The sequence below is a fragment of the Crocodylus siamensis genome, chromosome 8 (genome assembly GCF_052110815.1).
Source record: "Crocodylus siamensis isolate JL-2025a chromosome 8, ASM5211081v1, whole genome shotgun sequence".
Lineage (NCBI taxonomy): Eukaryota > Metazoa > Chordata > Crocodylia > Crocodylidae > Crocodylus > Crocodylus siamensis.
Window position 1 is genome coordinate 75,633,754 of NC_143402.1, and position 26,957 is coordinate 75,660,710.

Consider the following 26,957-nt stretch of genomic DNA (forward strand, 5'->3'; position numbering starts at 1 on the left):
TCGCGCTCGGCGGCACGCTGACCCTATCGCCGCCGGCGCCGCCTCCAGGGGAAAGCAGGATCGGGCCCTTCCCATCAAGGATGCACGCAGGCCGCTTATAGCGCCGAACCGGGCCGGGGCCCCAAGCTCACGCGTCTTCTCACCGGGTCCAAACAGCACTTCTTCTGAACTTTTTTGGTTTCGGGGCGTGCAAAGGGAGAGGCCGGCGGGACTAGCGCCTTCTGCTCGACTTTCCCGGGCGGGCGGGCGGCAAGTGCGGACCCCCCCCCGGCTCCTTCTTCCCTTTAACGTTTCGGGGAGTTGCCCCGGCCTGGGCAGGGCCGCCTGCTGCGGCTCCCGGGCCGGGGCCGGGCGGGACGCACCTGTTCCAGCGGGCCACCTTCCTGCGGTAGTAGCGCAGCGCGTCGCGGCCGCGCAGCAGCGGCTCGGCGGGGCCCGGCTCGGGCGCGCCGTACAGCGGGTGCGCCAGCAGGCGCCGCAGCTTGGCGCCGGGGCCGGGGCCGGGGCCGGGGCCGCAGGCGCAGCGCGGCTCGGGGGGCGCCAGGCGCCGCCGCGCCTGCGGCCAGAGGTGGAAGCGGAGGTCGGCGGCCAGCAGCGCGCCCAGCGCCAGCAGCAGCGGCAGGCGGTCGCGGCGGGCGCACGGCATGGCCCCGGCCCCGGCCCCGCTCCCGCGCCCCGCTCCGCTCCGCGGCTCTCCCGCCGGCCCGGGCAGGTGCGGCTCCGCGGCCCCGCCCCGCCCCGCCCCCGGCCCCGCCCCGCCCCGCCCCCCCCGCACATGGCACGCGCCGCCAGCGGCCTCCGCGCGCGCGGCGGGGGCGCGGGGCGGGCGCGCGTGCACCTGCGTGTGTTGCGCCGCGCGTGTGACGCGCGCCTGGGTGTGCTGCCACACGTGCAACGTGCGGGTGCGCGCCCGTGTATAAAGGGGAGGCGTGTGTGTGTGTGTGTGTGTGTGTGTGTGTGTGGTGCCACATGTGTAACGTGCGGGTGCACACCTGTATAAAGGGGAGGCGTGTGTGTGTGTGTGGTGCCACACGTGCAACGTGCGGGTGCGCGCCCGTGTATAAAGGGGAGGGGTGTGTGTGTGTGTGTGTGTGTGTGTGTGTGTGGTGCCACACGTGCAACGTGCGGGTGCGCACCCGTGTATAAAGGGGAGGCATGTGTGTGTGTGTGTGTGGTGCCACACGTATAACATGCAGGTGCGCGCCCGTGTATAAAGGGGAGGCACGCATGTGTGGTGCCATACGTGTAACGTGCATGCACCTGTGTATAAATGTAACGCATGTATTTTGCACATGTAATGTATGTGTGTCAATGTAATGTGTGACGTGTTTTGCAGCATACATGTAACGTGTGTACGTGTGGGTTGCACGCTACATGTCATGTGTGCATGCACATGTGTGTATAAAGGTGAGGGGTGTGTGGTTGGTGCCATACATGGAATGTGTGCACATGTGTGTTTTTGCACCGTACATGTAATGTGTGTATAAATGCAATGTGTGTGTTTTTCACCACGCCTGTAATATGTGCATGCATGTGTGGATAAATGTAATGCATGTATTTTGTGCCATACGTGTAATGCGTGTGCCAATTAATGGGTGGCATGTGTTTTGAACTATACATGTAAAATGTGTGCACATGTGTATGAACGTAATGTGTGTGTGCATGTGTTTCACCATACATGTAATGTGCGCACGGTGTGTATAAATGTAATGTGTTTTGCACCATACATGTAACGTGTGCATGCGTGTATAAATATAACGTGTGCACACACCTGTGTTGCACCATATATGTAACGTGTGTGTCTGTGTGGGTTTGCGTCCCCTCCCCATCTTGCGAGGAGCTGGGGGCACTCTGGGCCCTGCTCTACCTTCAAATAAAAGCTGGAGAGAAACCAGCGATAAAGTTGTGGTGCATTTCCCAGTGCTAACTCTGCAGCTCCGCAGCTCTTAGTTCTTAACTGCCGGGGAGCCGTTTTTACTTTTTGCACAGGGGCCATCTGCAGTTACCGTGCGCTGCTCCAATTCATGGGCAAAATGGACTTGGCACGTGCGTTCAGTCTGCATTTATTGCACAATTCACCGGTTAATGGGCAAGTCTGATTTTGCGCATGTGGCCGCCTACATTTCTTATGCAATTCACTACGTAATGGGCCAGCCCGATTTTGCACACGTGGCCGTCTACATTTATTGCGCAATCCACCAGTTAATCGGCAAAACGGGCTTTGCCCATGTGGCTGTTTGCATTTATTGCGCGATTCACCAGTTAATGGGCAAGCTGACTTTGCATAAGTGCCCAGCCTACATTTATTGCATGATTGCATCACATATGTCCTATGTAGCAGGGGCCCCCGCGTAAGAAGCCCCGTGCCAGAGCGTGGTAGGAGGACGGTGACGGCTGGTCGGCCGTTGCAGTTCCCAGGGCAGAGGTGGGAGCGTTTGAAAGGACTTTACCGCGGCTCTGAATCCGGGCTTTGCAATCGGTTGGATTTAGACTGCCCTCCACGTGCGCACAGCCTGGCCTAGCAGAGGGGGCCAGCCCTTTGCAGGAGGATGGGAAGCGAGTCCCTGCGCAGGGGGATGGTGAACGATCCCGCCCCGGGGTGTGTTGAGACGCGTTCGGCGGGGCCCAGGAAGCGGACTAGGACCAGGCTACTATCCGCAGAGACGGACTGAGCGTTGATGATCCAGAGTCTGCAAGAAGGCTTACAGAGGCCCATGGACGTCAGTGAGCTGTGGAGCAGGTCCTCGCTATATCAACGAGGAGGAAACCTGGCAAGAGTAAAGAGGGTCTGGAGGGACCGCTCGTCCATCCTTTCCAAGCATGAGGGCAGTCGATGGCGCGGGGCAAACTGCAGAGCCCTCTCCAGCTCCCCAGGGAACAAGGAAACGCTCGGAAGAGCGTGACCGTGACAGCAAACGTAGCTTAAAAAGGTTCAGATGTGCAATTTGTTGTGTACAAATCTGTCCGAGCATCACTGGCTGGTCGGAGTTGGCTCTGGACAAGGTGACCTGCCAGCTGCAGGAGGAGTTAGAGACCTTTAGCACCCTCCAGCCCAGACCGCTGCCAGGTCCTTATTTCCCCAGCCTGATTTCCCAGCAAACCTGTTGTAATGATCTGTGACTAGCAGGGATTAACCAACCGAGTCTAACATAATCTGGAATCCAGCAAACCCAAATGAGTCACTAGTAGCCAGGTGTGGCCCAGGGATTTAGGGCATCTCAAAGGCACTCATTGACTCGTTTTAAGCCAAAAAGCAACTTTTTACAAACCCTCCCTCCAGTACTGGAGTTACTGCTTTGAAGGCCGTCAGAGCTGTTGCGGCATTGCTGATCTCTCTGCGGGGCTGTTGTAAACCTTTCTTCTTTCGCAACACTCATTCTAAACAATTGCATTATCTGGGGCTGCGCCTTTCTTATCCCGAGTGTTGGAAAATCATATTTTTTAATTGGACCAATTAAAAATGAATTAAAAGTCCCCCTCAGTCCCTATTAATCTGGAGCCAACCGGCACGGTGCTGTCTTTCTCGAAGCCTCCTCTGCCACGTCGCCGTTGCACAGGAATGCAAAACGACTAATGCAGGCGATTGTTAGAACATTTCAGCAACGCACCCAGAATACCAGCTGCACCTTGCATTTGCAGACAAAGCCTTTTGTTCAGCATTGTTTTCCTGGTATGACACAGTCCAATTCTTTTAGCATATACCTGCATGTGCATTTCCTTAGCTGGTGAATGGGAAATAATGGCAACAGACTGTACCTAGCTTTTTGGTGCCCCCGTCACCAGAGTGTCTCAGCAGTTCACAGTTCAGGGGGAAGCAAAGTCCCAAGTGAATTTCCTGGAGCCCGGTGCTCTTTCCCCAAGTACCCGGGCTCTGTCGAGATGTTGCTTCTGCCGTGCAACGCACAACCGCGGCATTTTCCCCCAGATTGTCGTTGGCGCTGTACCCATCCTTATCCGTTCGCTCCTATGCGCAAACTCTTAGGCGTGTGTATACTCCCTTTCACTTCAATGGAAACCATTTATGCACTTAAAGTTACCTACACATGCCCAAATATTTACAGGAGAGTGTATTTATGATGTTAACATTATGTTCACGTTTTACTATAAACATTTCCCCAGACTTACGTCCAGCATCCCACAGAGTACACATAGGCAAAACTCTATCTGACTTCAGTTTCTGCAGTTCTCTTCCGTCCCCCTCCCGTTAAAGTCGGAGGTAATTTTGTCATCGGTTTTCACGGAAGTAGAAGCCGCCCCTTCCCGTAACTCTTCTATCTCTGCAGTCGGCACGACACGCTAGAGTCCAAATGATCTAAAAACAACAGGGGATTGGCTTAAGTCAGTCGAATGCTTGCAAAACAGAGCTCCCAGCGTGGCATGTTTTTGCAGCGAGGCCCTGAGACAGGAAAGCACACGTTTTTGGAAGTGCTTAAGCATACGCTTAACTTTAACCATGTTTTTAGGTCCTCTTAAATCCAAGTTAAATCTGATCTTCCCTCCTGCTCGTTAAAGGTGCTCATATTGGCAGGCCAGAATAGGTGGATGCGTTCCAAAAGGGGGAACCGATCAATTTATTTTAATTGAGAACATCGTTTGGAAACGCCACTAATGAATTGGCCTTTTTCATCATTTCTGGAGTGAGTAGGGCTCAAAAGAATTGAAGAGAGGAAACATCCAGGTCTGGATGATCTTTCTAAGCATATTGTTAAACAGCTTTAACCCCTTTAAATGCATTATAAAGAACATCTTGAATTGAGAAGGCCTTGCTTGGCAGCCTAGCAAACAGCAAGTCATTTGTAACATCATGCTAGTAAAAAAGAAGAAAAAATGTTCCTTTTGTTTTCACAGATATGTGACAAAATACGTGGGAGATATAAATATGTCATTTTCATTCTTTTATGCACTATCGGTTTAAAAATCATCTTCCTTAGAGATAGCTCATATCGGCCAAAAATGCAAAGGCTTCTGGAATACAGTCACTGAATGCACCATTCATTTTCCTTCTATTCTTCTTTTAAATGGTACAAAAATTACAGTCTTATGGGTAGATGGTTGTGTTTGTAGAAAGGAGAGAGAGACCATAACGATGCCTCTCCTATCTGCCTGCATCATTAATAACCGGGATTCAGTTCCAAAGGTGGGCACATCAGCTTTACAACGAAAGCACACGTGTGACATCGAGGAGTAAAGTTCTGCGTTTCCCATTTCGTGACCGTAATCTATCCGAGCAGTGCACACGCTCCAGGAGCACGAATACCCTGATCGCGGCTCGTGCTCAGTATCCGGTCTCCGGTTTGAGGGGGTAGATGCTGCACAACCAGCCCCTGGATCATTTTCCTACACAAAACCTCTCCTCTTTGGGATGGCTTTGACTTTCACCGCCCCACGGATGGGGGCGGGGAGGGATCATTTTAAGCTTGGAGAGCTTGGAGCATCTGCCCTTCACTTCAGCGATAAACTTGACTCCAAACGCGCCCGGGGGATGCGCTAGCGTGCAGAAAAAGTTCCTGTTGCAGACTGGAGTGAGCACTAAATGCAGGAGGCAAAGCCATTCGCCACTTAACTCCTTCCTTGTGGGCTAAGCTGTTTTCTGGACATAAGCGCTGCGCTTCTTTGGCACGCTTGAGTGCTAATCTGGAGATAGACGAAGCCTGAGGCTCCTAAATCTTAGACTAGAAAGTGAATGAGTAACGTCAGCATCCTCCCTGCGCTTCCCTGTGGCGTAAGCTGCACGTCCACTGCCAGGACCCCCTTGTCCCCTGCTCCCTTTGCTTTCCAAGCATGTGAGCAACACCTCCCAGTGCAGCGGTGCACGCAGACAAAGCGAGATGCTGTGGAAACCCGGGGGGCCTGCTCAGGTAAAGGAAAGCGTCAGCAGAGCCTAAGCACGACGCTTAGGGTTTCCGCGGAGCCTTCCAGCTTTGAAGCACCGAGTCCCATCCTGTCTCCACTGATGCCAGCGAGAGTTTTGGGCTCAGATTCAGGCCCATTACGCCTCGCATCTCGAGGGAAACTGAGGCATCAGCCGTGCAGAGAGCCGCTGGCAGAGAATAACCAGTAGGCCTGCTGAGAAGATATCCCACTGTTTTCACAGAAACGTATGAGTCTCCCGCCCTCGCTACAGCCGGGAACGAGCGGCTTGTCCTCAGACATTCCTGGGATGCAACGCGGTGACGTTTCCAATTATTCACTCTCTCCGAAGTGATGACGACGATTTCTTTGGCTGCTCTTCTGGCTTTTCTCATTCGCAGGAGCCCGCAGCCAAGGTTTAATGTGCTGTCAAAAGCCTTCCTGCCGCTCCCCTCGTATTACTGACACAGCTTCCTGGAGCCGGCAGAAGGAAGGGTGCGGGTCCCCAGGGCGTTGTGGCCGAGCGCAGGCGACTGGGGACCCCGAGTAGCTGCCTCCTGTGCTGGGTGGGACTCCTCTGCCACCTGTGACCTTTCAGACTGTAGCTGGAGTTCAGGAAATAAAGCTGCTGGCTCCATTTCCACATGTGACGTTAGATACTGCACAATTGCATCCAACCAAGGTATTTGGCAAGTGGGGGAAAACCAGATTTAGCACAGATGTGTCGGCCGCTCCTTTTTTAACGCTTTGGTCAATGGTCACTCTTGTTTCTTTCCCTCCTCGGCGGGGGGAGCTCAGATGCTCGTGCTGCCTCCTCCTGGGGTGGACGAGGGGGAGGGAGGCACGTTTCCCACCGAGCTGGGAAGCGGGGTAGCAGGCAGGGCTTGTCTAGGAGCGGGTGCATCGTTGCTATGCCACTTTCTAACTCTCCGATAAGTCTAATCCAAACCCCATGCTTAAAGTGTATTTTATACGTGCAGTCTGCGGCACACCCTGTTACGTGGGGCTGGGACTGTACAGCAATGCAGAGGACACGAGGCACGGCCTCTTTTACCGTGGAAAGCACCAGGCAGTGTAAAATGATGGTAATTCCCTGCTATCCTCCCACAAGGAACAATGCTTTTTAATTCTGCTTTTTTTTTTTTTGGAGAACTGAATCCCTACCCCACCCTGACTCCTAAGTTCTTCCATTGCAATGTTTATAGGGGGCTGAAGCAAGACTGAAAGTTTTGGAAGTTTTGCTGAAGTAGCTCCATCCATAAGGGGTGTGATTTCTGCCAGCATAAGCGCTCATAAACCCTGGCACTAGCAGCGCTCGAGCAACACGAAGTCCCTCTGCCAGGCTAAGATGCCTGCACACAAGGAGACTTTGTCAGCATAGCTAAACCAGAAGCCTCTCAGGCGGGCAGGAGGCCTCGCAGCTGTGCTTTGAGGCTCTGCTGTTTCAGGAGGCTGCTTACCTCTCGAATCCGATCCTGGGACAACCGGGCCCCCTTCTCTGGCACAAGGATGCTCCCTGGTTTCCTGCTGTAAAGGATTAAACCGCATATTTCCCATCCATGCTACTGCAAGTGTTGTGGGGCATTTCAGCTGCAACTGCAGAAACATCTGGCAGGCCTGATGCGCAGACCGAGGCTGCACTCCGCCAAGGTTTCCTGTTGAACATTGCTAATGTAAGTGCTGCTCTGCCGTGAATAAATACCGCAGGTGAAGGCGGAGTCTGCCCACCCTGGGCCAGCTTTGCAAGGAAGGAATTTGCTCCACTGGTGGCAGGCGTCGAGGGATTTCACTTCAGTCCTTTATGGATGGACAGCCACGTTGCAAATCCCACCAGCATGAACGCTAGCTGATGCTATATTGGCAGAATCAGTCCAGAGATTGGAAGGGCACCAGAGACTTTGCTAGTCTAGCTAAAGGTCGAACTAAAGGCACTTTGGGGCAGAACAGGCTGATGTTAGGCGATGCCTCTTGTTCATTTTTAAGGGCTGACAATCCTCCATGAACATTAAAGGCCCGTTCCTTGTTGAACAAGAGGAATTCAGCTATTGTTTAAAGTGGGACCAGAATTGGGCTAAAAATACCCTGTCTGTCTCATATAAAACTTCCGCCAACTTCTTCAATTTCTTCCTTCTTTGAAAGACTATTTTAGGAGACAGTTGTGGGAGAGCAGAGCACCATCAATGAGTCACACGCCACGGTGCTGAGAATATAACGAAACATCTCTTTTACTAACAGAGAAAAACATTCGGGGTTATTGCCATAGTACTACTAATGATCTGGGTTCTCTACTTTTATGTGGCTGTTAATATTTTGGGGTTAGATGGGAGGGCAAGGATAATTTTTATCACTTAAGGTTAATATATATTAACACACACACACACACACACACACACACATATATCTATATATATAGATATATATAACATAGATATATACACACACACACACACACACACTCATACAAAGCAATTCATTTTGTTTGCTCTGTACAATCACCTTGAGCAAAGAGAAATTTGCCCGGAATAATATATTTATTTAGATACTTTAACCCCCCAGGCACAGATGATTTACCCTGATCCGAGCTGAATATTCAAAGGTCTAGTTACAAACTGACAGAGCTGGGAAGGAGGAGTGATGGGACTGACTGTGTTCAGAGCCGTGCCTCTGAAGTGGAGAAGTCATAAATATGCATGCTCCCCGATCACCTGTCACTCGCGTGATTTCTTTGCTCCTCCTTTGATTTGCAAGAGTCCTAGATCTTGTGACTCGCACTTTCATATTGCAACAATTTTTGGAAAGCTGGAGGAGGCAAGTGCACCCTAGGAGAAATGAACTGCCAATTCTTCTGCTTTTCGCAGATAACGTTACGGTGGGCTATATTTAACCTGTACGGAGAGGTATATCGTTCTGCATTATCTGAGAATCGCAATATTAAAGCCTGATCCAGGCTCTACAAATGCAGGAAGCGATACTCCTGCTGTACTTGGCACTGGTGAGACCGCGGCTGCGTCCAGTTCTGGGTGCTGCGCTTCAACAAGGACATAGAAAAACTTGAGAGGGTCCAGAGAAGGGCCACCCGTACGATCAGGGACTGGCAAGACAAGCCATACGAGGCGAGGCTGAAGGACTTGGGCCTTTTCAGCCGACAGACGAGCAGGCTGAGAGGGGACTTGGTAGCAGCTAACATCGGGGAGTGCATCAAGAATTCATTGAACAGCTGTTCACCAGGGCACCCCTGGGGAAGACCAGGAGCAATGGGTACAAACTCCTGGAAGACCATTTCAGACTTCACTTTAGGAAAAACTCCTTCACAGTCAGGCGTGCAGACCGTGGAATAAACTCCCACCAGTGATGGTGCAGTCACCTACCCTGCACATCTTCAAAAGGAGACTGGACGGTCACCTTGCTGGGGTCACTTGACCCCAGTTGTCTTTTCCTGCCTAGTGCAGGGGGCTGGACCCGATGATCGACAAGGTCCTGTCCAGCCCCTAACATCTATGAATCTATAACTCTTCCGAATTCATGGCTGGATCCCTGGAGAAAGACTGTCCTGATTTACAAACCCCAAGCATTAGGGGAACTAGGACAAACTGTGGGCTCTATTGCCACTCCTCTGAGGCTGAAAATGGCTGGAGGTCATGGACTTCCAGTTCTCCAGTAATTTCGTTTAATTTAGTTAAAGCCGTATAAATGTGCTTGTGCCATTACAGCTATGGAAAGGAAATTCCTTAGGGTTAGGTCAGATCACCCTACTGATGAAAACCAAGCGTAGCCCCGTGGTTACAGAGGTATAAAAAACCGCATAAGGCCTAAATGAAAGGGTGTCTTCACAACCAATGTCTATGTCACGAATTGGCAGGTATCCAGGTGGCAGCCGTATTGGTCGAGAGCAGCATTTCTCAACCTTTTAAGTAGCAAGTACTCCCTAACTTCTGAAAATTGTAATAAGTACCCCAACACTCAATTTTCCAGGGGATTTTGTATTTACAGATTAATGTGTGCCATTAAGAAGGGCTGTGTATATACGGCCGTGCCGAGACCGATGTCTGATCTGGTGTGGGTAGGGTTGCCACCTTTTACACTAGGGGTGCACAACTCAAGTATGTACTTGGGCTAGAGGTGATGTTGGCCCAAGCTAGGAGGGCTGAACCCAGAGCTGCACAAAGTGCGGCATGCCAAATCGTTACTGGGGAATTTAAAGCGCTGCATAATGTGCGGCGCACCAAATTTTTTGCCATAGTTTTGAAAGGAAAAGAGGGCAAGAGAGGAAAAGAGAGTGAGAGAGAGAGGGGGTTGGGGTACCCCCATACCCCCTACCTGTGACTCGCATACCCCAGGTTGAGAAATTATAGTCTAGAGGCAAAAAGAACCAGAACTCGTGGTAGAGGTGATATCTTCTATTAGACCAACTAGATTTTTGCAAAAAAAAATTGTTTTTTCTTTACATCACAAACTTGCAGGATGGGGCAGTCTCATCAGAGGGAGCAAGGAGTGCCATGGAGGCTGAAGTCCCCTCTGATGAGTGCAGCAGAAGATGCTCCAGGTGGCCCATGCTGTGGACCGTGGTGGCTTAGTGCTCGCCTGGCAGCTACAGCTGGATTTTGGCTGGGCGTCCCAAGCCTGTTCCCGAGCACTGATACCGGTGGGTGGAGAGGCTTATGAGAAAGCACTGACCGAGGGCTCATTGCACTGGGTTTTTTTTCTCAGAGGGGGCAAGTCAGAGAGGATTCAGCCAATGGGACCCTAAACAAGGAGCCGCTGTGAGCATGTGACCCGCCCTGCCGTGGGCAAACATCCACGCAGGCTTCAGCCTCTCCGCTGGATCTCTGCAACCGAACTGTGCCCATGGGCTGCCACATGGACTTGGAACAAGGGGATTTTTGTTTGGGATTCGAACCTGACTCATCAGCAATGTTTCCACGCAGAAGGCCTAGCCTGGACATCTGGTTCGATTAAAAAGCGACCCTGTTTGTATGGTCTTGGAGCTCTGACAACCCGAGGCTGTGTGCTAAGCAGATTGCGTTCTCCCTCTCTCGTTCAGATCCCTGGCTCCTGAGCCACGGTAACCTAGTTTGAAGAGGGGAGGTTAACATCTTCCAGGAAGAGGAGCCCTGCAGGCAGGGAAGGAGCTGCTGGTTTAATTTCTGGACCCTGCCGACCCTCCCTCCAACCGGAGCGGGAATGTGGCGTGGGAATAGGCAAGCACGAGCCAAGGCTGCAGACGGGGCTCTGTGCTAAATGACTGCAGCAACACATGAAACCCATCTGGTTTGGGCTCAGTTGCTCACTCCGGACTCGTGCCGGGGCTTTGAATGCAGCCAGAGCGAAAGGGGAAAGGACAGCAAGCCAGGCATCCTTGGGGCATACAAAATTGTGGGCACACATTTTGTAGGTTCAAATGACCTGGCATAGGTTTTGTGGGGCGGGGTAGGAGGGGTTGCCTCGCAGGGAGACTTCATCCAGGCTTTTCCTGCGGTTTAAGCAAACTAGACGGGGCCTGGGCAGGAACTTTTTCCTCTTGCAGCTAAGCAATATTTTAAAAAGGCATTCGACTCATTCAAGCAGAGCTGGTCTTTGCAGCCAACCAAGTTTCGTACAAATTGATATATCTACAACCCCTTTTTTTTTTTTAACATCATTGGCTGCACACCAGCTTTTGCTGAAACAAGCAGTAAAATCTTTATAATGAAACTAACCTTCAAAGGGAAAACAAAATGTACCAGCACATCAAAATGGCAATTTATAAAGAAAATAGCAGCTCACGCCTCTTTCAAAATACCTCATTGGCCTCCTGCCCCCATGGCAAGCCCTGTCATTTGGTTGCTCCTTAATCAGAAAGTGAATTCTGACAACTATTTCATCCAGCCAACAGCCTTGAAAAATTATGCTGTGGAATAGATATTGATCCCACTACCTTTATCAACCATCCTTTCCCAGTGGGATCTGATTGCGGTAGAAGCTCACTAATCCATGCACGTTGTAGTTCACATGCAAAACAGAGGGTCTCTGCAACGCTTTAGTAAGGGATGTTGTGCCGTAGCAAAGATGGTATTTACATAAAATGCAGCGTGGCATTCGCGCATTAGAAAAGATCATTCGTTGTTGTTAACTGTATTGCAATAAAACCTAGGAGCCCAAGTCATGGACAAGGCCTGTCCTGTGCTAGGTGCTGTACAAACACATGCAAAGATGGTGCATCCAAAATAACACAAACGACACTGCAGCTTTTGAAATGAAGCAGTTGCATGACTTGAAATCCCATTCTGTTCTCAACATGGTTCCTAGGGGACAAGAGCAACTCACACAGCTTTCCAAATAAGCATCGATGTCCAACCCAATTGGCCGCTCTCACTGGGTGTCTCAGCTTAGAGGCAAAAGATTTACTAGCCCATGAAGATAAAACTATGCTCTTAGCCCAGAGACAGCAGGGGCATAGCTGCATATTTTGTCAAAATATGGATACTCTACACCCACACGCGCGCACGCACACACACACACACACACACACACACACACACACACACACACACTATACTATATAGGCAATATGGGTACCACCTAGCTCTAACAGCAATTTCTACCCATAGATTTCAAAGGCTTTTCAAATCTGCATGGGTCTTTATTATCATTTCATAAATGGGGAAACTGAGGCACAAAGCCATGGAGGACAACAGCAGGGCTGAAAATAGATCTACTTATGCCCATTCAAGTCCAATTCAGTGCTATCTCCTCTGCTATGTTAGCCTTCTTTATTGTTCATGCAGCACTCATCTTGTTGGAGAAACAGCAGACACTCTCTGGTTCTGTCTAGCTAGCACTTTTCATAATTACTACATTCAAAATATAGTTGAAAAAGTATTTAAATTAAAAAACCCTATGTTAAGTAATAACAATAAAAGTAACAACCCTGGAGATTAGGCCTTAAGACAATCAGCTGTATAGCAAGGTGAGGCAGGAGGCAAGGCAGGGTGGCATGGTAAAGTATGGACACAGGAGTGCTTGGAGCTCTTTCAAGAGGTAACATCGGATGACATTTCAATCATCTGCAGCTTGTGCACACTTTTGAGACAGTCCCCTCTTGAAAGGGCTCCAAGTACATGTGTCCACAACCTGGAAGGAAAGCCCAGATCCTGGCTCCAGTTCAGGAGAGGCACAAAGCTTTCATTTCCCCAGGTTTCCTTCCAGTCCCTTTATTTAGGACCTAGTCACCTTGCCTCTTGGCCCTGCCCTGCCCCAAAGCTGGCTCCAGCCTTCCCCAGCTGCCTCTGACCCGCTCTCAGCTATCCCATTTTAATGCCTGCTCTTATCGACTCAGCAGGCCCTTTAGAGTTGACTGAGGTTTCTTTGCAAGGCTCCAAGAAGCAAGGTTGCCCTTGTGCAGTCTGCCTCTTTCTCCTGTGGATGTAGGTGCCTTGCATGGAAAACAAAAGGAAGATTCTTAGCAGTAATGTGTGGCACATCATCTCTGGGAGCCCAGGAGGATCTAGCCATGAGCATTCAAGTTTGGATCTAACCCAGTGATTCTCAAACGGGGGTGCGGTGGGACATTGGGATACCTTAAGACTCTTTCAAGGGTGCTGCTGCATGCTGCACAATGCCAGCCTGTTCGGTTTGCAAACAGGATTCATGTGATAAACCCAGTTTTCAGACAGGAGTCCATAGTGTCAAAAATATTCCACCCTGCCATGGTCTTTCTGGCTAAGTACAGACTGTCAAAAAGCCCAAGCCTGAACTAATTCAGTCTTTGCAGGTTAATTTAAGCTGCAAAGTTTGAACCAATAAGCAAATGAACAGACTTTCACTTGTGATTCAGGAAATGAAGCCGAATGCCTGCAGTGGCTCAAGCCAGAGGCAGCGGGGTGCTAGCCAGCACGTAGCCAGCATGGGCCGTGTGTTAATTTCCTCTTCCTGCTGCCCCCGAGGTCTCGGATTTTCAGTCCACAATCACAGCAGCAGGACTCTGCAGGTTTGCTCATCGCTTCCTCTTACTGGTTCCAGGTTCCTCTGGGATTTGTAGCCCACAGTTGCAGCCAGCACTGAGTAGGCCAGCAGGGCAGGGCAGAGCAGGGCAGGCCAGCTCTGTACTTGGGGGAAGATGAGTTTAACCCTCCTCCCTGGCCCCAGACCCCAGCCGGGGTTTGCTGGGAGGGTGGGCAGTGAACCACCCCCACTGCTTCAGCTAGGGAGCAGAGGGGCAGGGCCAGCCCTGCTCTCTTGAGCAGGCAGCATAGCTCAGCCCAGGGCTGCAAAGTATGCTGGGATGCTAGGGGACTCCGATTTAACTTGAATCAGGAAGGGGTCTGGGGCAGAAGTTTCATAAACCAGTTTGACCTAAAGCAGTTACTTCTGTTATGACATTCAACCAGGTTTATCTTAAACCATTTTCAGCCATTTTGAAACTGGTTTATGAGCACTGAGCTTCTGTTCCGTTACACTTTTAAACCAGTTTCTGATCACTTAGACCAGTTTATGTGTAACTTCCTGTCCCTAGCCTCCAAGTTATTTGCACCAGAAAAATCGCTCTGTTTTTTTGCCCCCTGTAGTTATGAAAGAGTAAAAACTAAGAACTGGCGTTTCTCAAATCTATCAAGGGGTGCCTTGCTCTATCAAGAGGTGCTTCAGGTCAAAAATGGTTGAAAACCACTGCTTGAAACATTTCCATAATGTACCTGTGTCCAAATTTGCTGTAGGCTTAGCTATCTAATGACCTGGTTATTCCAGACTGAGCTCCGAAACCAGTCAGCTTGATTTCACCGAGTTTTTGCAGAGTTTGCGGGCAGTGTGAAGTGCATGACTGAACAACCATGTCTGAAATCCATGCCCAATACTTGAATCATGGGAAGACTGGACAAAAGTCCACGAAGCTATTCAATCTCGTTGTTGGAGGAAGCATGTCCTATTATTTGCTCAATCCATCCATGCACCCCGTCTTCCATTCCAAACGTTAGGTGAGTCCGTGTGCTTAATATCATCCCGCTTGTCGTGATTTCCATCAGCAATAGCAGAGCCCTTAGACTTTACATGACAAGCATCTGGCCCTGGTATTGTAAGAGAAACCACTAATGAGATGATGTGTCATTTTAGACTATGAATACCAAGGGTTTTGAATGAGGATGATGATCAAATACTCACAGCTGGGGCTAGAACTTTATGTTCTCTGTCTGCTGTGTACACACCCCTGCAACAGGGACGGGGAGAAGATCTGTTTAACTTGGATTATTTGGGTTGGATTGGAAAACAACATTTACTGCTAAAGTAAAATTCCTTAGCTTACTGGAGACTGGCTCAGCATGTACGTCATTTATAAAAACCTGATTAACAAGATAGCAAGAAACATTAATCTTTGGCTAGCGCTGCACTTGTCAAGGAGGAAGGGAAACGTATCTGAGTTCTTAAATGTTAAATAATGGAAGCCCCTGGATGGTGTTGGCTTGGGCATGCGAATTCCTCAAGCAGCATTTAGTTTGTTAAAGTACTTTTATTGGTGGTTAACTAGAGGTCCCAGTGGAATATCTGTTTCATGATTACAAATATATATAAATAAAAAAATATATAAATAAAAATATATATAAATAAAAAATTATATGTATATAATATATATATAAATAATATATACATATAAATAAAAAATATATAATATGACCTGCTCCACCGGGCTTTAAACTAAGCCCGCTGGGGGATGGGGGGACTACTGCCCCTGCTGGCCCGCTGAAAGGCCCTTGCAAAGCCAGCGGACCAAGGCACTTAAGGGGGCACTTAAGGGAGCCCACCCCTGCCCCAACCCTGGCACAATCTGTGGGCAAGGCAAGAGCCCCCAAGGGCACACTTGCCTGCCTGTACACTAATGCCAGGAGCCTGGGCAACAAGCAGGACGAGCTCGTCCTCCTGCTCAGTGCAAAGAAATATGACGTCATTGGGATAACAGAGACCTGGTGGGACTCCAGCCATGACTGCACCACGGGGATAGAGGGCTACACCCTGTACAGGAGGGATCGTGTTGACAAAAGTGGCAGGGGTGTAGCTCTCTATGTGAAGGAAAGCTACATGTCCCTGCAAGCTGATGTTGGCAACTGGCATGGACAGCTAGAGACCCTCTGGGTAAAAATTCGTGGGGAATACGGCACAGGGGACACAACGGTGGGAGTCTACTACAGACCTCCCACTCAAAGTCCCGAGCTTGACCAGGAGTTTGCCCAGGAACTGACTGAGGCCGCTTGCTCCAGGACCTTGGTTGTCATGGGGGACTTCAATTACCCGGACATCTCGTGGGAAGATCACTCAGCAAAATCTGAGCGGGCGCAAAGCTTTCTCTCGTGCGTGGATGACCTCTACCTGACTCAAAAAGTCTATGGGCCAACGAGGGGCAAAGCGCTGCTCAACCTGGTACTGGCTATGGGGGACAACCTAATCGGCGACCTAGTGATCGATGGGAAGCTGGGTGACAGCGACCACGAGCTGATCACCTTCACCATCCGCTGTAAAGCTGGCAAGTCAGTCAGCAACACAGAAGTCCTTGACTTCAGAAAAGCCGACTTTGACAAGCTCAAGAGGCTAGTCGGTCAGGCCCTCAGGGACCGTGACCCCACAGAGATGGGAGTTCAAGAAGAGTGGTTGCTTCTCAAGGAAGCGATCCTCAGTGCACAAGCTAAATCTATCCCAACACGGAGGAAAGGCAGCAAAAAGGCACAGCAGCCCCCCTGGCTCTCCAGGGACCTAGCGGACCTCCTGCAGCTAAAAAGGAAAGCCTACAAAGGATGGAGGACGGGATTCACCTCCAAGGAGGATTACTCCGCGCTGGTCTGGTCCTGCAGGGAGCAAACCAGGAAAGCCAAGGCTGCAACTGAACTCCAACTAGCTTCAGGCATCAAGGACAACAAAAAGTCCTTTTTCAGATATGTGGAGAGCTGGAGGAAAAGCAAGGGCAACGTTGGACCCCTGCTAAACCAGATGGGGCAACTGACAACTGACGCCCAGGAAAAAGCCAACCTATTAAATAGGTACTTTGCGTCAGTCTTTCATCAGTCCCGTGGGACGCCCATGCCTGCTATGGGACAGGGAGATCTGGGTGATGGGGATCCCCTACCCTCCATAAATGCTGACCTCGTGAAGGAACACCGTGAGAAGCTGGATACCTTCAAGTCAGCCGGCCCTGACAGTCTGCACCCCAGGGTACTCAAGGAGCTGGCGAGCGTCATAGCCCGGCCCCGGGCACGGGTCTTCGAGAGCTCCTGGCGCTCTGGTGTAGTGCCCGAAGACTGGGAGAAGGCCAATGTGGTGCCGATCTTCAGGAAAGGAAGGAGAGTGGATCCGGCTAACTACAGGCCCATTAGCCTGACTTCTATCCTGGGGAAGATCTTAGAAAAGTTTATTAAGGAGGCCATCCTTGATGGACTGGCCCAGGCTAACATCCTAAGGGACAGCCAGCACGGGTTTGTTGCGGGTAGGTCTTATTTGACCAATCTCATTTCCTTCTATGACCAGGTGACCTATCACCTGGACAAGGGAGAAGAGATTGATGTCATATATCTTGACTTCAAAAAAGCCTTTTGATCTGGTATCCCACGATCACCTCTTGGCCAAACTGGCCAGTTGTGGCCTTGGCTCCACCACGATCCGCTGGCTGGGAAACTGGCTCCGTGGTCGGACCCAGAGGGTTGTGATTGATGGCAGTCACTCATCGTGGTGCCCTGTAACCAGTGGGGTCCCTCAAGGCTCTGTCCTGGGACCCATTCTGTTCAACATCTTCATTAACGATGTGGACATTGGAGTCAGGAGTGGACTGGCCAAGTTCGCCGATGACACCAAACTCTGGGGCAAAGCATCCACGCCAGAAGATAGGCGGGTGATCCAGGCTGACCTGGACAAGCTCAGCAAATGGGCAAACGAGAACCTGATGGTGTTTAACACCGAAAAATGCAAGGTTCTCCACCTTGGGAGGAAAAACCTGCAGCATCCTTATAGGCTCGGCAGTGCTACGTTGCATAGCACTACAGAAGAAAGAGACTTGGGGGTCATCATTGACCACAAGATGAACATGAGCCTGCAATGCGATGCTGCAGCTAGTAAAGCAACCAAAATGCTGGTGTGCATCCGTAGATGCTTCTTGAGCAAATCCCGGGACGTCATTCTCCCCCCGTACTTGGCCTTGGTGAGGCCGCAGCTGGAGTACTGCGTCCAGTTTTGGGCTCCACAATTCAAAAAGGATGTGGAGAAGCTTGAGAGAGTCCAGAGGAGAGCCACGCGCATGATCAGAGGTCAGGAAAACAGATCTTACGACGACAGGCTGAGAGCCATGGGGCTCTTTAGCCTGGAAGAGCGCAGGCTCAGGGGTGATCTGATGGCCACCTAGAAGTTTATCAGGGGTGACCACCAGGATCTGGGGGAACGTCTGTTCACCAGAGCGCCCCAAGGGATGACGAGGTCGAGCGGTCACAAACTCCTGCAAGACCGTTTCAGGCTGGACATAAGGAAGAATTTCTTTCCTGTCCGAGCCCCCAAGGTCTGGAGCAGTCTGCCAGCGGAGGTGGTTCAAGCACCTACATTGAACACCTTCAAGAGTAAATTGGATGCTTATCTTGCTGGGATCCTGTGACCCCAGCTGACTTCCTGCCCTTTGGGCCGGGGGCTGGACTCGATGATCTCCCGAGGTCCCTTCCAGCCCTAATGTCTATGAAATCTATGTGTGTGTGTGTGTGTGTGTGCGCGCGCGTGCGTGTGCGCGTGTGTGTATATCTCCATCGTTATATATATATTCTTCCACCCCTGCTGAGCATCATTATTTTTGGATGCAAGTGGAAGGGTTTAGGCTCCTTAACAAGATTAACTGCTAATTGTTTAAAGATTTATTTAAAAAAATAATGACTGTTGTAAAGCAAGAGAAACTGGACTTAATTATATTTTTATGTCATTATGGGACACTCTAGTAAAAAGAAACAGGAAATATCACTGACATAAAGACTTGATAGTGAAAGGCAGATACTGAAGGGTCTCTTGGTACCTGCCTCCCATTGAATCAAGAGTCAGACATCTCAGTATCTTTGAAAAGCATACGTCTACACTTTTGAAGCTCATATGGAAATCACTGTGAATCTGCAGTGCTTTGCACCTCCTAAGAGCTACTTGTGTGTCAATCATTTCCTTAATAATAATGCTGAGAGCCAGAACTGGGTTTTCTACTTAGAGACCAGAAGCACTAGCCTAAAAGAACAAAGGCTATTTCGAGAAAATGAAAGACTGCCTTGACTTCTGTCAAGGGCAGAAAGAGGGAGAATCCAGGCACCTGGACTCCCAGGTGTCCAATGAAAAGTTACAGCTCTAGATCGGTGGGGGCATAAGCAAGACATCTCATGCTAGATTAAATGCCCCCTCCCCACCTGTCCCTTGGAAACGTTTGCGAAATCCCATTTGATGCTCCGCTTCTCCACGATTTCAAGACCTCGATTTGTTCTTTGCTGACGCCTTCGCTCTCACGCGCGCCCTCAGTCTCGTGCTCTCTCTGCCGAGTAGCCCTGGTCATCAGAAAGACAGGGTCACCTCAACCTCATTTGGAAAACTGATAACAGCAACGAGCTCCTCCGTGGGCTTAAATGACTTGACAATCTACGCGGGGAAACTGAGCCGCCCTTGCCGCGCGCGCAGGATTTCAGAGGAGCTGCAGAGCTCTCCACGTGGACGCTCTGTCCCAGAGTCAGCGTGAACAGCGCGTCCACAAAGGGAGCAGATTGCGGCATAGTTTCTTTGGCAGTAAATATCCCAGCCCGTTTCCTCACGTAGACCAGTCTTACCTGTGCGATCAAAATCTCTCACCTCTCGCTAGGCTCCTTCAAAACAGCCTGCAGACCTTTACCCATCGGCTTTGCGGTCTGCTTTTTCCCTTTGCCGGATGGGGAGTTGCATTTTCTTCCTCTGGCAAGCAGAGCTGTCAGTAACCAGCCTGTGGGCGGTGTATGAGCTGGTCCATAGCCAGACTGCTGGGAGCATAAATCTCATCTGAAGCCAAATGGCTCACGTGTCACCACCGGCAGTGACCGGACAGGTAAAGGCTGCCGATTGTTCAGAGCGTCACCCGGATGCAGAACAACAGGACGAGAGGTACGGTACAGATATTACTGTACCACCTGACTGCGAGCCCTCCGCCTTTCAGCAGTGGGATCTTTTGCCCCGTGGTATTAGTTGGGAGGTGTGTGCTTTATCGTTTCCTAAAATCCTTAGGAACAAGCATGGGTGCAGACCAGGTGAGGAGGGGACAGTTTAAGAAGGGTTATGGTTCTAGCTCTCTGAAGAAACCACCCATGCTTCTCGAGAAGTTTAGCTGAGAGAGGGCCTCTGAGTCGAAAACAAAACCTCATCCCTCCCACATCCCTGTCCATGACTATCAGCGGTTTGGTTCTTCTTGTTCTTCTTCTTGTGGAAGTCCTTATGGTAAGAGAAGCTTAGACAAAACCCAAGAAGAGGTGCCGCTGTACAGAAGGTGGTACTGGGTTTATATAATATTGGTAAAGTTGATCTCTTGATGCATGGCTGCGGTGGGTGCATGGGAAAATCAGGGTGGCCTCGTCTTATTTGCAGTGAGACGCAGATGGAGTAGCCCCTCGTCCTTAACACATTCAGTTGCTATTCTACCCAGCCCTCTGTGGACTTATTTATTAACTATTAATCTGTGTTCAGCGGTGAGGTGTGAGCACAGGGGTCAGTGGATGCTGTGTACAATGGAAAACAAGTTTCAGTCGAAGGAAATAATTATTCATTAGTTTCCATGGAGCAAGAGCGTGGCAAGCTAAAGTGTGTGAACCTTTCGCAGCTGCACTAAGTGTCAGGCTGTGGCAGAGGGGAGCAACAAGCTTCCTTAACTCGTGGAAAGAAAAAGTATTTTAAAGCCTAGCGGTGGGTTGGACTGCAGGACTAATGAACAGCTAAGGTCCACAAGGTCCCCTGGGAAGTAAAGCACACCTGGCAAAACAAAGATATGCCACGGCCAGGTTACTTGTGAATGGCCACTGACCTTTCGGACAGGTCTGGAACGAACACCAGCCTTGCAGCGATTACTGCCAGCTCCTATAAATGACGGTGGTGATTTCTTTTCTTTTTCTGCTGAAAGCAAGTGTGCTGAGCAGCCTATATCCCCCTGAGGGCAGAGCCAGCGGCACGGCGATCAGCAGGGCAGGAGAAGAAACCCCCACTCTTCAGGGCAGGGGAAAAGCAGGGCTATGGTTTACGTGCCGCCTTCTCTCTGCTTCCTGGGGAGAGCGCTGGTTTGTGGTTGCAACGAGGTCACCATCCAGCTGGAGACAGAGTGAAACAAAACAAAGCTGAGTACATCGGCAAAAGGATGTGGCTTCTGCTGTTCAGAAGCCTCCTCTCGGGACGTGATTCACTCGGGGTCGTTTTCCGGCAGGGAGCAGTGAAATGGCAAGAGCCTGGTTGACCTGCGCTGACCGGCTCCGCCGGGCCTCCCGCGGAGCTGCCTTGCTCACTGTCCGTATTGCAAAAGCACCCACAGGGCCCGGCTAAGCTTTATTTTGCTCAGTGCTGCACAAACCTGCAGTCAGAGCGAGTCCTGGCGATGTCAATAGGCAAGGCAGGAAAGCCTGAGAGAGGGAAGTTGTGTTACTTGGGCTGGGATGCTGGAAAAGACGGATGCAAAAAGAGACTCGGGTGCTTTAGGTGTCTAACTGCAAACCTGTGATCCTAAGTGACCTCTCTCAGCTGCTCCCTGGCCCTGGAAGCGCCTACGCTCCCGAGTGCCTTCGTTTCTGACCCCAGAGCTCGGGCAGGCACCAGCCGAAGGCAATCAGCATGCATCTGTTCTCAGTCCAAAAGGGTCCAGAAGCCAGGCCTTCCTTCCTACGGAGCTCGAATGCGGGATGGAGAGGCCCAGGTTTGATCGGAGGGGATTCACACGCACCTCCCTCATGTTGGGCAGTGCCTGACCCACCTGGCTACAGGCTTTTGTAGCCGTGGGGCACTCTCCTCCAGGTTCAAAGCTGGGCCGGCTTGCAGAACCGAGTTCAAGATCTGTTGAGCCAGAGAGAAAACCGCATGGCTTTCTGCATCCAAGTGGCTCGGGCACCCACCTGGGAGGGCAGAGATTTGGGCGCTCATTCTCTCTGACAGGCCCGTTAGGCTATGTTCATTCAACGGTTGGACAAAACAGGCAGTGCTGGGATTTGGGACCGGAACAAATACAAACGTTCGTTGCCTCTGTCCCGGAGCGACTTGCCCAAAATCCCAAAGGAAGTGCATGGCGCAGCTGGAAATTGAGCCTAGGGCTCCTAAATTCAACTTCCTGAACTGGCTTCGCTTTTCTCTGATGCCAGCTGAAGCTTTCATCACTTCTGGGAGGATGGGGAGTGGGTATTATCATCCCTTTTATTCCGATGGGAACGGAAACACAGAGACACTAGAGGACTTGCACAAGGTCCCAGTGGGACTCTGTGGCCGAGTGGCGAGTGGATCCCGTGCTCATTTGCAGGCTTTACTTCCAAGGCTGTTCTTGCATCGTTCCCTCCCCCTCTGGAAAAGGCAGCATGGCATGACAAATAGAAGAGCAGCAAAAATATTCTGCAAGTAACAGAGATAATTCCTGAGGCAACAGGACCCAACAAAAAACCATATGAGCTTTCAACTCTAAGCCTTTTCTGGTGGTCCCAGATACTTTATTTGTTTCCAGCTCACGTAGCTTGGTGGGAACTGAATGTGTAAATGCAAAGTCAAGTAAGTCTGTCATCATTCCAGGTTCAGACATTTCAGCAATGCTTGCTTGTGAGCTTTCTGGTGCACAGGAGTTTAGGGCCCTGGCTGTTTAAGTGCAATAATTGTGCATTGACCAACTAGTCCTTTCAAGCCTTATGGATGCTGAGCTGCAGGACGGGGGAGCTTCACCAGTGATCCCCGAGCATTTTGAAAAGTTCTCCACCCTCACTGCATCCATATTCTCAAGTCACGGCATTTGCAGTCTTTGGACTCAGAAGTCAAGTATCCTGCACTAGTGAGATCAGGTCTGGAGGTAAGCAGAGAAATCACGGCAAGTTCAATATGAGCTGCTGCAACAGAAATAGGTCTTCCCAGGTATACATCAGAAACTGCAGTAAATTATATTTCAGACAAAGGCTTTCATTGAATTTCCATGTGGTCGTTTCAGTAAAGCTAAGTACATCCACACAGGAGATAGGTTGAAAATTACTGTAATTTGAATTACTTTTGGAAGACACTGGGTTTGAATCCAGGGGGCTGGGTCCTGTGGTGAAAGTCAATGTACAATGAATTTTTGCTCTTAATTCAAGCTCAGGCATTATCACAGCTGGATCCTGTGTAATTCCATATCACCACGCTTCTCTGATGACCTCTCACTCTATCACACTGCATTTTGCTGGGGATGCTTTATATTTACCCTTAACTTCACATACCTGCCTCCATTTCAGCTGTGTAGATAAGAGCATCTGAAAGGACTTGTGCGATAGCACACGCCGGGAACATTGCTTCTTGACCGGGGGTCTTCAATGGTGCTCTAAAGCAGGAGGCATTGGGGCCTTGTAATTGGTGTCCTAGCTAGTGTAACTGCAGAAGCTTTTCATATTCATATAAATGTCTAATCTTTTTATGAAAATTGGTCTGGGAACCAGTTTAATTGGCATCCAGATAAGCCCCAGCTGTTTCTGCAAATTGTGTAAATTGCCTGTTTTTATTAACTAACCGTACTTCTCCGGTTAGAAATCCCCTGCTGATTCAACAATCTTTTCTGGCTTCCGTAATAGTCAAGGTGCCCTTCAAACACAGGGAAAAAATAGTGCACGGATAATAAGTGATAAATTCCAATCATTTTCTGAAGTGCAGCACTTCTGAGAATTATTTCGGTGGAGAGCTCTCTGGTCCCTTCAGCAACCGACTCCCCCTTAATCTTTCCCTGACCGACACGCACGGTCCTCCGTCTGACTCTGCAGAGCAGTCTGCCTTGCGTGGCTATAATGCCAGAGCTTGCCTGGAGATGCAAACATGTGCAGCTGAGCGCTGTTCACTTCCTTTGATTCCAGCTGGAGCCCTGTGCAAGCCTGTCCGTCACCCTGCATCAGTCGCTATGTTGCGGCACAGTGCTATCAATGAGCATAGGATCATAGAAAATAAAGGTTGGAGGGAGCTCAGGAGGTCACATCTGGTCCAACCCCTTGCTCAATGCAGGACCAGCCCCAGCTACATCATCCCAACCAAGGGCTTTGTGTAGTCAGGTCTTAGAAACCTCCAAGGATGGAGATGTCACCACCTCTCTGAGTAACCTAGTCCAGTGCTTTATTACCCTGCTTGTGAGAGAGTTTTTCCTAATATCCAAACTCAGCTTCCCCTGCTGCAACTGGAGCCCATCGCTCCTTGTCCTGGCATCCGCAGCCCGGCTCCATCCTCTTTGCAGCCCCTGCGGGGAGCTGAAGGCTGCTATTCAATCCCCCTCCGTCTCCTCTTCTCCAGACTAAATACACCCAGTTCCCTCAGCCTGTCCTCACAAGTCATGTGCCCCAGCCCCCAAACCATTGAATTGCCCTCCAATTTTTCTACATCTTTTCTGTAGTGGGGGCCCCAAAACTGGACACAGGACTCCAGATGTGTGTATGTGGCTCTGCACTGCTAAGGGGGAAACTTTCCCTGCCTTTCAGCTCCACAGGGCTGAGGATCATATGATACAAAGCTGTCTCTCCTTCCTGGCTCCAGGGTTTTGCAGGGGGCGGGGGCAATATAGTGAAATGGCTAATTTTGGCGTTTTTTTCCCCACTTGTGCTCCTTGTCCGCGGACCTACCCAGGTTTCAGAAATTTCTCAGTTCTCCTTTAGACAGAGGTTTTTAGGACTTCACAGTAAAACTCCCAGGGACTGATCCACTGAGCCTGCTTAAATGTTACGAAACTCCAAATGACTTGCTAGGTTAATGAAATGGCTGCTGTTTGCAGCAAGCTCTTGCGGGCTCCTTTATAGGAGCTTCGTCTTTATAAAATGTTTCTTCTCCGCAGGGCTGTGCTTCCTCCACTGCCTTGCTTTTCTACGGTGTGTCATCAGCATCAGTAGCTGGGGGAGGTTGTGGTTAGGCTGTTTCAGAGGAGCCTGATCCACTAAACATACTTTTTCAGTTTTCCCCTGCCTTATATGTAATTAAGCATAATTGCTTTCAATTCTAATGCCGAGGTCTGTCCCATTTATAGCTAAATGAGTTGTGCCTGTTTGGAAAGAATTAGCTATGATCTCTCTCACATTTTTAGATCTAACCTGTCCACCTCTGGTCTTCTTACGGTGGCCGTATCATGCTGGCATGGACAAGAAGATTTGAGCTGCAGGTAATTAGACTAGCATTCACTCTGAATTAAGGAACAGGGAGCAGTTTGGATGGGGACTAGTCTTGGATTTGCATTTAGCCATCTCATTTTTTAAATAAAGCAGCATGTCACAGTCTTCCTGCAAAACGGCAGCTGGGCGGTCATCAGACCACATCCATTGCACGGCTAATGTTGGGCTGGTCAAGAATTTTTTCTTGGCATCATCTCCGGTTTCTGAAAATCGAGGTCGTCTACAGACAACGTTTCAATTTGCAGAAATGTTTCAGTTTCGTCTTAGGAAAACTGACACAGAATATTCTGGAGGCAGTTCAGCATTAAAGTGCCTCCTGGGCGGCGCGACTCGAATGCTGCATGCTCCTGTTCTCCGATACAGGCCCCTCTGGCTCGCTTTCGGGTATTTCCAAATCCGAACTTTCTGCAACTTTCAGTGCAAGGAACATCCCCGCTATTTTGGGAGGAGAACAAATAGCAAAATATCCGTTTTCTGCCCGGGAGGGACATTCTGGTTTTGCTCAGCTCTCATCTGGCTGTTTTCATGACCCAAGATCCCTCCCGGCGTACGCAGTCCAAACGAGCTGCAAACCTAGGACTCAAACAAGAGATCTTTTGGATGACATGTCGAGTCACGCTGCTGTGATGACATCATCCTGCTTTGATCCCAGACCTCACCAAGCTCATCGATTCCCGCTCCAGAGCAAGACGGCTGCATCTGAGGTCAAACTCATGGTTTACCGAGTGTCTGAAAACGGCTTTACAACTGCTGTCTGCCTTCCACTCCCTCACAGGGCAAATAATAACCCCCTTCAGCAATTGCAGCCGTTGCTCAGTTGCATAGTTATGTGTGATATGCAGATTACAGGGCAATTATAGTTGAAGGCACTATGATTTTACTAGATAACTAAGTATCAACAGCTTATAAACTGCAGGGGAGCATTGGCTCATATGGTAACATTTAGGCTTAACTGGTGCTGCCGTTAACGAAGGAAATTTCAAAATACAGAGCAACTACTGGAGAATTACTATGAGAGCCGACAAACAGAGATAGCCGCGTTGCGATTTCTCTGATTACGTTTTACACCTCGCTTCAAGAGGTCAAACAGCATTCAAGGGGACTTAAGTACACAAACGTGGCCCAACGTGTCTCTTGAACTGTGCTTTGCAAAACTGGAAGTGCCAGAAGTTTGCGTCAGGTGATTTCTATGTACCAACGACAGCAAGAGCTCGGGGCTGGAGAGCTGCTTTTGCTCATCATGGGATTGGGGATCATTGGTTTTTGCTTTACTTATTAAAGGCAGGGATGTCACCTTTTTTAAACCAAACAGCAGAAATGCTCTTCTTTAATGACTTTATGTACATTAAGGAGGAAGCTCAGGCTTCAAAGCATTTGCACAAAATAATAGGCCAGGGTCTGCTACCGAAAGTTAAAGCGCTATATAGAAAAGGATGCTGTCTTTCAGGAGGTTTTGGTGTGTTGCACTTTTTTTTACAAGCCGGGAGACAGCTATGGCGAGAGGTGTGAAGGGGGAATCTGGAAACTTTTAGCCTTTGTGCTGGAGGAGAGGGTAGGTGTTTGAGGCTTCACCAGTGGGGGAAGGAAAGAGGTTTTTGCATGGACGGATGACTTCTTTTTCTCGCCCAGGGTGGGCTCATCCGTCTTCTCACCATCCAGCTCTGGGAAGGTAAGTTGTAAAGATCTTAAGTCCATCTCAGAGGTGCAGACTATACCCTGTCTCAGCATCCGTGGGGTCATGGGTAAGTCTTCAGGTAAAGTCAGCCTCTGCATCTCCTAGGAAAG

At 49.9% G+C, this 26,957-nt stretch overlaps 2 protein-coding genes and 1 long non-coding RNA gene across 4 annotated transcripts in view; 1 reads left to right on the forward strand and 2 right to left on the reverse strand.

Moving 5' to 3' along the window:
• Window positions 1-695, reverse strand: part of FAM20A (FAM20A golgi associated secretory pathway pseudokinase) — a 29,206-nt gene extending 28,511 nt beyond the window's left edge. Inside the window, exon 1 of the mRNA XM_090061671.1 lies at window positions 363-695. Coding sequence (XP_089917797.1) covers window positions 363-646 — 284 coding nt within the window. The 5' untranslated portion in view covers window positions 647-695. The remainder of the gene's footprint in view (window positions 1-362) is intronic.
• LOC149859085 (uncharacterized) overlaps window positions 1-26,957 on the forward strand; it is a 49,809-nt gene that overhangs the window by 673 nt on the left and 22,179 nt on the right. The window lies entirely within an intron of this gene.
• The window catches only part of LOC149859086 (cilia- and flagella-associated protein 337-like), a 54,037-nt gene continuing 52,216 nt past the window's right edge, over window positions 25,137-26,957 (reverse strand). For both annotated transcript variants that reach the window (XM_090061669.1, XM_090061670.1), the window contains one exon: window positions 25,137-26,948. In XM_090061669.1, the coding sequence (XP_089917795.1) occupies window positions 26,664-26,948 (285 nt within the window). In that variant the 3' untranslated portion in view covers window positions 25,137-26,663. The remainder of the gene's footprint in view (window positions 26,949-26,957) is intronic.